Raw genomic sequence first — 13,332 nt, forward strand, 5'->3', positions numbered from 1 at the left:
AAGCGCATCCAAACCTCCTTAATAGATATTTTCTTTTTGTACATTTTGTCCTAGAATTGTCTGAACATATTGTAGCATATGAAAGCAGCACCAATAATTTGTTTTCTCTCTTCGGGGCAGGGGGAGGGAGTAATTCATGGGAAAGGGAGTCAACCAACAATTTTTGTATTATTTTATTAATTAACATTTATTTAGTCTTGATATATATATATTAAAAAAAAATAATAAAATAAGCCATTAAACAAGTTTTTAAAAATCATCTTTTTTTATCGGGCGTGTTTCTTGCAGTAGGGTTTACCTCCCTTGGCATAAAATGGCTGCCCCTCCAGACTAGTGTGACAAGACTGAAAAATAAAACAAAAATAAATACATTAAAAATAAAACAAAAATAAATACATTTAATTTTAGTTGTGGCTATGAACATATACATGTAATACCTGTCCCTACCATTGGTCCCAATCATATATATATATATATATATATATATATATATATTTTTTATATATAATTTTAATATATATATTTTACGTTGTGGGGGCACAAGTGCTTGCAGTTCGTCAGAGCATTCACTATTAAAATACTTGTAGAACAGGCAAAGGGATGCAATATTTCGTCGATGAGACAGAGGTTGAAGCTTAGATGACAGTTCACAACCTATCAGATTGGCGACTCTCTTTTGAACCTTGTCTAGGAGCGAGAGACTAGTAGCAGATGCACCAGCCCAAATATGACAACAATACTTCATACATGGGCGAATGGTGGCCTTATCGAGGTACAGGATACTTTCAGGTGTCAGTAGTTTTCTAGCACGGTAGAGAGAGTCTACCTTCCTTGCAACGGTCCTGGCAATGCCTTCAATGTAATTGTTCCAGCTCATGTTTCCTGTGAACATTAGACCAAGGAGTTTAAAAGATATACTTTCAGATAAAGAGTCACTGGCCATTGCTATTGGTGGTAGAGAATGTTTCTTGTAGTTATTGAAGGAAACAAGCATAGTCTTGGCAGCATTGAATGCGACCATCCATTTTTGTCCCCATTCTACTACAGATTGAAGGTCATCCTCTAGTGTTTCTGCCATTTCCTTGGATATGTGTTCATTTGTTTTCCTGTCATGCCTGTTATAAAGTGTGGTGTCATCAGCATATATACCCATCTCACAGACAATTTTGTCGGGAAGGTAATTTATGAATATTAGGAATAATAGAGGTCCAAGGATAGACCCCTGAGGCACTCACGCATTTATATCATATTGTTTAGATGTACGACTGTCGAGGACAACCTGGATTTTTCTCTTATCTAAGAAGGATTTAACTATGTTTAGTATTCTCCAGTGATACCGTATGATCTAATTTTCCTGAGGAGACGCTCATGCCATATCCTGTCAAAAGCCTTAGATATATCTAGAGCTACCGCTCTACCCTCCCCTGCTTTGTCCAGTGAATGGTATATACGTTCAGAGATTACAGTTAGGATGTCTGATGTGGAATGGGTTTGCCTAAATCTATACTGTTGGTCAATCAAAAGTTTAGCATCTGTAAGGTGATGGACTAGAGCTTGGTTAATTATGGACTCAAATATTTTGGCGAAAAGTGGGAGGAGGCTAATGGGTCAGTTCTTTTGCCAGAATTCTTGAAAACTGGTACCACAGAATCAGTTTTCCAGCAGTCTGGAAAGCAAGATTCATAAAGGCATTTGTTGTAGAGTTTGGAGAGAACTGGAGCTATTTTGGCGGAGCACTTTTTTAATAGCACAGCCGGGATGAGATCAGGTCCACATATTTTTGAAGTATCAAGGTTTTTTATGGTAGCATGCACCTGAGCAGGGGTGATTCTCAAATCATCTAGCATGGCATCTGTCTGCAAAGGAAAGTCAGGGAGAAGGTGGTTAGAAGGGTCCAGTGTGGAGTTGGAGGCAAACCGACTGGCAAGCATGTTAGCCTTCTCGGTTGCTGAGCAAACAACCTCGTGATTGTTGGATTGTCGGGGAATTGTTGATTGCCTATTATTTAATACACTGTTGCAGATTTTCCAGAAGTCATGAGTTCCTAATTTATGTGTTTTTTGGTGGTTTCAGTAAATTCTCTCTTAGCTGTCGCTATTTCTTTCTTACAGTTATTTCTGGCTTCTATATACTTCTGTCTGTTTGAACTGAACTTATGTCGGTTAAATCTGCAGTACGCATGCTGCCTCTGCGCAATGGCAGCTGCACGAGTAGAAGTAAACCATTGGGGAGAGTGCGGCTTGTTATAAAATTTCCGCGTGGGAACATGTGCTTCAATTGCTGTTTTGAACCATTCAGTAGTCTCATTTGCACACTGTTCAGCAGGAAGTGAAAAGATATTTCACCATGGGGCGTCACTAATGAGATCCTTGATAGCTTCCCAGTCAGCCTTTTTATAATATCTCGTTGTTTTGAGCAATGGCTCTTCAGTTTTGGCTCTAGAGTTTAGGGCGATTTCAACCATTATCAGCATTCCCAAGTGGGCTGTTGGCATTCGTTATATAATCATCGGGAACTGTGGTCATTAACAGATCTGGAAGTGATACGTGTTGTTCTCGCTGGTCTGGGAAACGGGTTGGAAACGTAATCATTTGTGATAGGGAGTTCAATCATTTTGGCAAAAGATTTCTATGCATCAAGTTCTTTATGTCTTCATAGGGTTTTTGCAGAACATGATTGAGTTTTGCAAGTCCAATGTTAACAAATTCCTAATGAACCGCCCCCTTAAGTAAACACTTCATCAAATCTCTACACTAACGTAATGTACTTGCAATAACCCTTATCCCTGAGTGGCTTCCGGGCCTTGATAAGTGGTGATCACTGTGTAGAAAAAAAAAAAAAGAGTAAAGAAAAAAAAATATCAATTTTTTGGTACATTTAAGCCAGGAAGCCAATATCTTCAGACAGCCTGATCTCATAGCACCAGGAATAGCAAATGAGAATGGTGGTTGAATATACTTACAGTACAAGTAAAGCAATCTGAATGATAACTATGGTCCAAAGCCTCGACCCAGCGATCTCCAGGATCAATCTCGTATTTACATCCAAAGCAGACAGCTTGAAACTGCGCCTTCCAATCTGGAGAGGATTTAAAAAAAAAAAAAAAAAAAAAAAAGAGAGAGAAATTAACATTTACAAAATGTCAGGTTGGTGCAAAAGTTTTGCAGATTTAAAAATTCGGTTATAGCCAGCTAATGTATTTCGTCACTTCTAGCTTGGCTGCTACCGGAAGCGGTGACGAGGCAAATCAGTTCCTTCACTTTTATTGTTCTTCAGTATTTCTATTGTGAAGCGATTTATTGAAATAAAATTATAGGACATTATTGAAAAAGTATACAATAAAAATTAATAAAATTATAAAAAGATAAAAATAACACAATTAGTCTTTATTTACACTTTTAATAACAAAATTAAAAAATAAAAGTTATTTTATTTTAAATTTTATAAGAAATATATGTTTATGAAATTATAAAAAACTTTTTAAAACTATAAAAAAACTTTTTTATAATTTTAAAGTTTTTTTATTTGAATCTATAATAAATGTTTATGGAAGTATAAAGATAAAATTATTGAAATCAGAATAACAAAATTTCAAACATCATAAAAAATGTATCCAATACATATTATTCCCAAAATAGTTTTAAAAGATTTAAAGAAAATGTTTTCAATAATTCTGTTTATAAAGAGTGCAAAAAGTGTTTTAAATAATTCTTAAGAAAAGAAACAAAAAAAAAACTAAGTTCAATAATTCTTAATTAAAATAAGGCTGAAAAATTTTTTTCAATGATTTAAAAAAAAAAAAAAAAAAAAAACGTAATAAAAAAGAGTATATACACAAAGGAAATATAGACGTTTAAGTAATAAATGAAGGAACTGATTTGCCTTGTCACAACTTCCGGTAATAGCCATGCCAGAAGTTAAGTATGTTAACTAACTATAATCAAAATTTCAACTTGAAAATTAAGAACTGTTTTTGAAAGTTCAGAATAATCCCAAAATTCATAACAATAATGACCTGTGCTCTTTATCACTTGATTCTATCTGTCAACGAGTTTATAAATGTTTCGTTTGTACTGCTATTACTAATACTACTTATTTTAACCGTAACTCAGTACTCATTTAAATTGGCGACTTTTGTAGGTTTTCGGGTATGTTGTAAATGAATATCCCATTTAAATTTGGAAGAGACAAGTAGTTTTCTGGATATTAAGACTTATTAACCAATCCCTTACGTTTACACTGGCAGCCATGCGCCCCCCCCTCCCATTTGAATAAGTACTAATGCGCATGCAGGTTACAAAACACCTCCTCCTCATGTAAAGAATGTCGAAGGCCACTGAAATTAATTAAGTAATACATGAGAAAAAATGTCTTAATATCTAGAGAACTACTTCTGTCCCAAATTTGAATGTGATATTCGTTTTCAGTTTTTTTTGTTTTTTTTTAGGTTTTCAGGTATGAAAACTTATAAAAGTCATTTTAAAAGGGAGTGTTGCAGTTAAAGTGAAAATTTACAACTGGTAATATTAACACTACTACTAGTAGTCATAATAATAATAATAATAATAATAATAATATTGCAAAGAAAGTGAGTAAGTCTCTACAATGAAAATTGTAACAATTCTTTTTAAAACAAATATTATTTGTCTTCTTACTATAAAATTACTTGTTGACTAAATATATCTCTACAATTATATAAATGCAATTTTCTCTATGTGTGTGTGTGTGAAAGAGAGAGTTCCTTATAGATTCTGAAATGACTGAACAGAGTTTCTTTAAAATTTACAGAACTTTAATGTATAAGTCTGGGAGTGGTCTTAGTTAAATTTTGTCTCTGAATACCCCCCCCCCGATAATTACCCATAATCGAAACCATTATTTTAATTTATCTATCATCAATAAAGCCATTTTTTTCCATGTTGTCACTTAGCAACAATGATAGAACAACAAGCTGTTAAAATTCTACTGTGAGTAAGTTGATAGCGTTTTTTTTTTGTTTTTTTTGCAGGATGTGGTCTGTAAGTTCAATTACTTAATTTTTTTTTTTTTTCATTAACTGCAAAGAATTTTATAAGACTTGAAAATTTACGGTTTTTTTTCTGCATGATATGGTCTATAGGTTCAAACCACACATGTAAATTTCTTAGGTTTTAAAAAAAAACTTTTTTTTTATGTTAACCAGAAAGATGTTTACATAAATTTTATAAAAGAAACAGTAGGTTCTCTATAGTGCAATGTAGAATAACATATATTTTCGACTAAGTCACTGCATGGAGGTATGTGTGAAACTTCCTCCATGGCGATCTCACGGATTTCGATGACAATAAAAATATATATAAGTCACGATAATCGCTTAAAAATCGAAAATCAAACAAAATATTGCTATATTTAGTAGTCCTTGATTTTGACGGTTTTGTTTTTTAGAGTTTTCTAATGAAACTTCTTGATATTTGCATTATTATTTACTTAGGTGCTTCTATATTATACAAGCGAAAAAATATCGAATAGTATCTACATAATTGTCAGGTCTCAAATAGTAACATATCCAAAAATTGTGAAAAACGATTAGGTAGAAAAATAATTATTGATGAAAGAAGAAATTTGTGAAAGGAAGCAAAATCACTATAGTATGCATACTAAAAAAAAGAGATAAGTTGTCAGGGGAGATAATTAAGTTCTATTGTTTATGTCATGCGACGAAAGTAATTCAAAATGTCGGACAAAATTCATTCTCCATCTAAACTTTATCGAAAACAGGTTTTCATAATTATTTTTCTACCTCATCATTTTCTGTAATTTTTGGATATGTTACTATTTGAGACCTGACAATTATCTAGGTACTATTTGTTTTTTTGTTATTGGTTCCCCCGACAAAAGAAGGGTGGTCCTGTAAATTCACCCTTGTCTGTTCGTCTGTCCGCACTTTTCTCAATAACTTGGAATTTTTTGAAATTTTGTACAAACATTAAACATGATATGACTAAAAAAGTAATAGAATGCCTTTTGGGTTAAAATGGCTAAAATTGACATTTTTGTGCTTATTAAAAAAAAAATTGATGCCTTGGATTCTTATAAAACTTCCTGAAAAGTTGTAGCTAACCGATATCTATATAGGTCTCCCTGCTAGTTATAAATAAATAGAACGTCTTTTTTCTTTATTTTCATTTTAAATTGCAGTTTTAGTCGACAGATTGACAATTCAATTTTGAAAAAGTTCATTTTAAAATGAATGAAGTCAGAATTCTTCTGCCTTACCAGCTTTCAGATTAATCACCATCTTTGCAGATTGGATGATCTCCGTTTTCTTTTTGTGAAAGGTAATAATTTACACTCAAACATGAGATTTCCATCTACATAAATAATATGGCAAACAGATAAGGTGTTTGTGGATTATTAATCAGACATGAAAAAAAAATGCATTTGAAATAAAAGCACTGTTACTTAATTATGTGTCGGGTCGAAGTTAATAAAAAAAAATTAAAAACTTACAAAAAAACTGGAGAAGAAAAATAATTACAAGAAAAAAAATAAAATTCATTAAAAAAATGCAGTTTTAATTGTTTACTCTATTGTGACAAACTTTGCATGACAAACTAACTTATCTCCCCTTGTTTCACTATTTCAAACTGGAAAATGGCAGATCAATATAACGATTATTTAATTATTGGAATTCTTTTAGATGAGTAGTTTCAACCAACTCTTCCTCTGGCCTTCGTCAGGTGGTTAACCATGACGCTACAGGAATGCTGAATATTACTGCCTTCCATAGTTGTTGCCATCTCTTCCCGTTTTGGCCAACTAATCCTCTGGTCAGCTTTGGGTAGGATTGAAGCTGCTATCTTCAGACGATGCTCACCTGAAACCGTAGAAATTCAACGGGATGTGTAGTGCGGGGGATAGAGTGGAGTCTCTACAGTTCCAGGTGAGCATTGTTTGAAGATAGTGGTTTCAATCCTACCCAAAAGCAGGCTAGATGATTAGTTGGTGGTGGGACAACAACTATGGAAGGCAGTAATTACTCGCGATATAGTTAAGAGACTCAGCTTTCCTATCCTGTCGCAGTTTGCCACCTGATGAAGGCCAGAGGAATAGTTGGCCGAAACGTCGTGAAACAACAACTATAAAGATGGGGATAATAGTCCGCAGATAAAATAAATAAATCATACAACGATGTTTTTATTTATTTATTTTTTGCAAAAAAAAAAAAAAAAAAAAAAAAAAAATTAGTTCTAGTAGATTTATTTGATGATTTAACTTCCACTATTTCAAATTAGAAAATGGTGGACCAATAAATTTTTTTTTTTTGGGGGGGATATCCAATTATAATGTACAATTGTAATTTGGTAAATTTTATTTTTACTCAATCATTTTTTTTTTTTTGTATTTTTTACTAATTTTGTCATTTTTACTTCAAATGCAATTTTTTTTTTTTTTTTTTTTTTGATATCCAATTATAATACACAAGCACTAAGAAAAAAGAAAATGGAGGGATTCTGTGCATGGGAAAAACTTACCGTTATCGCAATAGTAGTCTCCGTCTTCAACATGGAAGCTGCTATTTCCCATCGGCTTTTTGCATTGAACGCAGACAAAGCATTGAGGATGGAACGTTGTGTTCACAGCATTCACGCATTCCTGAAAAAAAAAAAAAAATGAAGATTCTTTGTTGACGTTGGATTTTCTAAATATTGATATAGTGTTTCATATTAGAAAAAGAAAGGGTGCTTATTTAGAATTACACATGATTAAAAAAAATACAAAAATAAACTAACTCGTCATGGAATGAAGATGTAATATTCCAAAAATCATGTAAATTGATCAAGTAGGTTCTTTTTTTAATTATGAAAATCAAATTTTACAATTTTTAGCCATTAAAAATTTAATTATTTTGAATACAAAGACAATCTCTGCAGTCGAATTGAATTTTGGCATAATTTAAAATAATGTATCCCTCCCCCTGTCTCTTTTCCTCATAAAATTTGATTTTCTTAATAAAAGAAAACTACTTGATCAATTTATGTGATTTTTGGAATATGACATCTCTGATCCATGACAGGTATGCGCAGCAGGGAGATTTTCTGTATTTTTGTATTAAGTGTAATTCTAAATAACCACTCCCAAAAAACTTTAATTTGTGGAATAGGGTGATGCCAGCTAGTTTGTTTTTTTTTAACTAATTTTAATATTTTTTATTTAAAGAAAAATGAAGAATCAGAATGTTAACATTATTAGCTGACGGACGTCAAATTAGATTTAAAGAAAAAAGAAAATCACAAAAATCGGAACTATCTTAATTTTCACAAACGGCTTCTATTTTTGTGAACCTGTGACAATGGGATATTTTAGAAGAGAAAACATAATATTGGTGCAACCTTTTTGAAAATTCAAATATTTGGTACTTATTTTGAATTACACTTATTAAAATAAATACAGAAGAATTTTTGGGTTTGTATTACTGTACACAGATTCGAAAAAGTTGTTAAGAAACAAATATATAACAAATAAATGTTATCAAAGGCAAGATAAGTTACTTTTCTACCTAAGTGGATATATTTTTTGTGTTTTTATTCAATGTAACATGTTTATTCAGCTAGAAAAGCATACAGTGTTTACCGATGTATTGGAAAATTCAAAATGGCGCCTGACTCTCTCTAACACGCTAAGTTCGGGAAAAGGTGTTATAAATAATAAACTAGACAAAATACTATTAAAAAAACACTGAATATATGTCAACTTATGTCATGGTAACATATATTGAGCGAATTTCTAACAGTATTTTGTCTAGTTTATTATTTATAACACCTTTTCCCGAACTTACCGTGTTAAAGAGAGTCGGGCGCCATTTTGAATTTTCCAATACATCGGTAAACACTGTATGCTTTTCGCACGGATAAACATGTTACATTGAATAAAAACACGAAAAATATATCCAGTTTGGTAGAAAAGTAATTATCTTGCCTTTGATAACATCTATTCATTATATATTTGTTTTTTGACAACTTTTTCGAATCTATGTGTACAGTAATACAAACCCGAATTTTTATCTTCCATTTTTGTGAAAAAAAATTTTTTTTAAACAGTCTATTTTATTTTAATAAGTAAATAAATACTCATAAAGAAACACTGTGCTAAATAATCCAATACAAATAATTAAATCATGTTGTAAGAGCCAATCTTTAATTTACTCCTTCAGTCCAGCACCTCTTGGCAGACAATGATTTTTGCTCTGTTTATTTTGAATGTTCTCTTTTTTACATAACATTTCACTGACTTCTTTCTTTAGTAAAAGAACAGCTGCACATTGAAATTACAAGTTAATTTCCCACCATGATAACAATGATCATTCATATATTTTTATAATGATATTCGAAAACGAAGATACATTAAAAGGGAGGTCACTCTCATATTCTTGTCCAGTGTTGCCAAATTAACCTTTTTAAAGCTAAATTTTGCAAAACTTGTCCTTTTTTGAAGCAGTTGGGCTTTCAAAAATTGTATTATTAAATTAACTAAGGAACAAATGGAATATTTTATAGATTAAATAAATCAACAAATATTCCCAAAATTTCAGTCATCTATATATATAAAAGGGAAAATGTTTGTTTGTGTGTGTGCGTGCGTTTTCGTATATGTCCGAGAAAGGCTTTTTTCCAACACTTTCTTGTGGGTGTCGCTTCTTCTTAAAACTTGTTATATCACATCTAAATCATAATATGTACAAGTTAACAATGGGGGTCGCCTGCCTATTTAATTTGCCCGACTTTGAAAAGATAAATATTCCACATATTCGGATCACTGCATATTGGTTTCACTTTTCAGTATAAAAACCGGATTCCAACCGGATGTAACAGTCACCGTCAACTATCCCGAAGTAAAACGATCTGACCTCATTAAAAACTGCGGAATAGCGTGATGTCTGACATTCACCTTTTAATCGCTCTTACATTGACTGTCGCTGTAGTGCAGGTGTTCAGGCTCAGCCTATGGGCCTCAAGGCTCCGAGTTTGAGCCGACCTGTCACTAAGCCCCTCCCCCCTCCACTTTTTTTTCCATTTTTAAAATCGCTGTTTTTTATCGTTTTTTTTTTTTTTTAATATTTAAACAGGGTTAAGTTTCCTTTTTGTTCTTCTTTACCCCCCCCCAAACACACATACCTGCAAGTGCCTGGGCAACGCCGGGTAGCCCCCCCCCCCCCCGAGTAGTATATTAAGTTTTATTTTTGGAGGTCATTTAATATAGATGCAATATTCAGCATATATTTTGGTTTTGCATTTCTCTCTTTATTTATATATATATATATATATATATATATATATATATATATATCCCAATTGTTAGCAGGTAATTAAGGTCAAAAGTCACTTGAGGATACGTTTAGCGAGATGCTTTGTTGGACGATGGATTAAGAACTTTGATTAATTCACAGGACAACTTGACAAATATTTGTTAACATTCGATTTGAAAATGTTGTAGTTTGTAGGGAAACATACTTGCGGTAATGTTCCACAGGTGGGAAGTTTTTGGAAAGAAACTGTTCATGGAAGTTCCGTTTGATTTTTGGTAGACAGAGAAAGTGTAACATAACACCCTTGCACACGTAGACCCAACACGTAGTAGCAGAGTACGTTGCAAGGAACATAAGACAAGCAATAGCTCAACTCCTTTTTCTTTCTTTTTTTTTTTTTGTAACCACATTTATTTCCAGATATTTTCCCAAATAAACCGTGATCGTGCTTCTTCCGTCTGACCTCTCAAACATGATCATCTTTTCTACAGGGTGGTACAATAAAATTGTCGCCCTAGAAAAGACAACATGATTCCATTTCCGTTTGATGAAAACTGGCTTTCTTTCTTGTTGCAGACCATCTACTAGTTGGTCAGTTGTGTATAAATTTCAAGAGCAATAAGGGCTTTCTATCATGTCTGAAAGTGACACAATGTTCTATGAGCGAGATCGGAGATGCACCACTGTACAACTCCTGCTCACTACTGATCCAAGTTATGACAACAGGACCATTGCCAGCACCTTCAAAATGCAAATCTGAATGGTTCAATGCTTGTTTCCAGCCACAGTCATGATCTTTGGTGTGATTTCAAGTGAGGGCCACATCATGCCACCTCACATATTCGAAGTCGGCTTGAAAGTCAACACCAAAGTATACTTGGATGTGCTGAAGAGTGTGGTGATCCCCTGGTGCAATCAGGTTGGCAGACTCTTGGTGTGGCAGCAAGTCCAAAAAGACCCAGGCTTGGCTTCAGAAGGAGTGCTACGACTTTGTACTCTTCTCTCACTGCCCCCCCTCTCCTCCTCCTCCCCTGACCTGAATCTGCTGGACTACTGTGTTTGGTCATACGTTGCGAACATCACCAACATGACTTCCCACAACACCAAAACCAGCCTGATTGCTGCCATCCGAGTATTCGCTGAGCTCCCACTAATGTTTGTGAAAAAGGCACGCAGCCGTTCCGAAACCCGCATCAAGGCGGTGATTGAGGCTGAAGGTGGCTACATTGAATAGATGTCAGCTCTACTCCATAATGAAGTTACCTGAATTGATTTTTTTTTTTTTTTTTTTTTTTTTTTTTTTTTTACATGGAGGTCACCACTTATCAAGGCCCAGAAGCCACTTGGGGAGGGATAAGGGTTAATAAAAGTTTTTAAATAAAGCTGTAGTGTTGTTTTCTTTAGGGCGACAACTTTATCATTCCACCCTGTAATGTTATCTTGCACATGCTTTCCTGTCTACGCACGCATTCTTTTTTATAGTCTTTTCTTTTTCCCTTATCGTGAGATCATTTCACACACGGCTCGGCAGTCTGCGTGTCCACGCTCTGTTACAGGAGAGTTATTTGTAGATAATTCTATTTGGCTGTGCATGAAACCTAAAAATGTGAAGCCCTCGTGTGCTTAGGCAGAATTATGAGAATACAAATTTGCATTTATCTTTTTTATAGTCATTGCTTGCAGTTTACCTAAGCCAGAAATCACTCAAGGATACAGGTTGTTAAAAGAAGGAGGAAAACGGTCAGCAGGAGGAGAGTTCCACAACTTGGAAGTTCTTGGAAAAGAGCTGCTGGAATAAGAAGCTGTATTACTATGAGATATAAAAACAGAAAATTGATGGAGACCACTAGATCAAGCAGTCAAATGAGCTGGAACAAAGGAAGCAGGGAATAGATCAGACAATTCTGAAGAACACGTGCCATAATAGTATTTATAAAAAAGACTGAGACTATCAACATCACGTCTGTGAGAGCAAAGTTGCAAAGAAGGAGATAGGATGGGGTCAATTAAACTGCAGATACGTGTGTGCATCTCATGAAGAACCCTCAAGTGGGACAGAGATTCACCAGCCCACACATAACAACATTCCCCACAAGTGTACTTTGATGTTTCCGAAAATATATACACATTATATGGGTATCTTTTTCTTTTTTTTTTTATTACATTTTCACCCCAAACAAGGCACATTGCCACTTTGGTGTAGGGGGCTACTATCAGGGGCAGCAACTACTGGGGCACTATGTTGGGATTTGGGCAGCAAAATGTTGGTTCACGTTACACTTGAACTTCTGCATGTCAGTACAGTTAGGGAAGCAGGGACCTGGAATGAAATTCCAGAGTCTAGCGGTTCTGGGGAAGAAACTACTGGAGTAGAAAGATCTTTTACACCTAGGGATCTCTACTGTGTGGGGGTGGGATTTAGCTGCCTGTCGGGTTTGTCTAGGGTGTCTACGTCGTGGGGGGCACAAGTGTCTGCAGTTCGTCAGAGCATTCACCATTAAAATACTTGTAGAACAGGCAGAGGGATGCAACATAATGTTTTTTTTCCCCCCCGATTCTTTATAAATCTCTAAATATTTAACTATAAAAGTGTTATTTTGTCCCGATTACTGTCAAAAGTACATCTTCTGTGTGCTTATATTTTCTCAAACGTAAAGATATAGAGATTTTAGTCTTACTAGAAGTTTAAAATAAATAAATATCTATTATTTTATTATTGCTACAACCAGGGGAAGATGTTTCTTAAATAAAATCAAATAAAAAAAGATAATTTAAGGAACTGATTTTGGCATCGGAAAATAGGCTCAAATTTTTCCGATTCCGATACCCCCCAAAATTCTGATTTTTCTGATTCCCGATTCCGATTAATCATCCCAGCATTAGTATTTACAAAATGTAACCTCCCCCTCAATTAAAAAAAAAAAAAAATGTAGCTAAATATTTAGAGATTTAAAAAGAATCAAAATCAGAGTCTGTAATTGTAATGGAATCTGGAAACATATTGGAATCATCACTAATTCATAGGGGGAATAATTTAAAAAGCCTTA

The 13,332-nt window shown here is 33.9% G+C and overlaps 1 protein-coding gene across 5 annotated transcripts in view; it reads right to left on the minus strand.

Moving 5' to 3' along the window:
- Positions 1-130: 130 nt before the first annotated feature.
- LOC145266532 (PDZ and LIM domain protein 7-like) overlaps positions 131-13,332 on the minus strand; it is a 268,765-nt gene continuing 255,563 nt past the window's right edge. For all 5 annotated transcript variants that reach the window (XM_080122293.1, XM_080122292.1, XM_080122296.1 and 2 more), the window contains 3 exons: positions 7,515-7,635; positions 2,963-3,078; positions 131-344 (listed from right to left, as the gene is read on the minus strand). In XM_080122293.1, the coding sequence (XP_079978419.1) occupies positions 267-344; positions 2,963-3,078; positions 7,515-7,635 (315 nt within the window). In that variant the 3' untranslated portion in view covers positions 131-266. The remainder of the gene's footprint in view (positions 345-2,962; positions 3,079-7,514; positions 7,636-13,332) is intronic.

Source organism: Euprymna scolopes, chromosome 41 (genome assembly GCF_053919585.1).
Source record: "Euprymna scolopes isolate OS-2025 chromosome 41, ASM5391958v1, whole genome shotgun sequence".
Taxonomy (NCBI): domain Eukaryota; kingdom Metazoa; phylum Mollusca; class Cephalopoda; order Sepiida; family Sepiolidae; genus Euprymna; species Euprymna scolopes.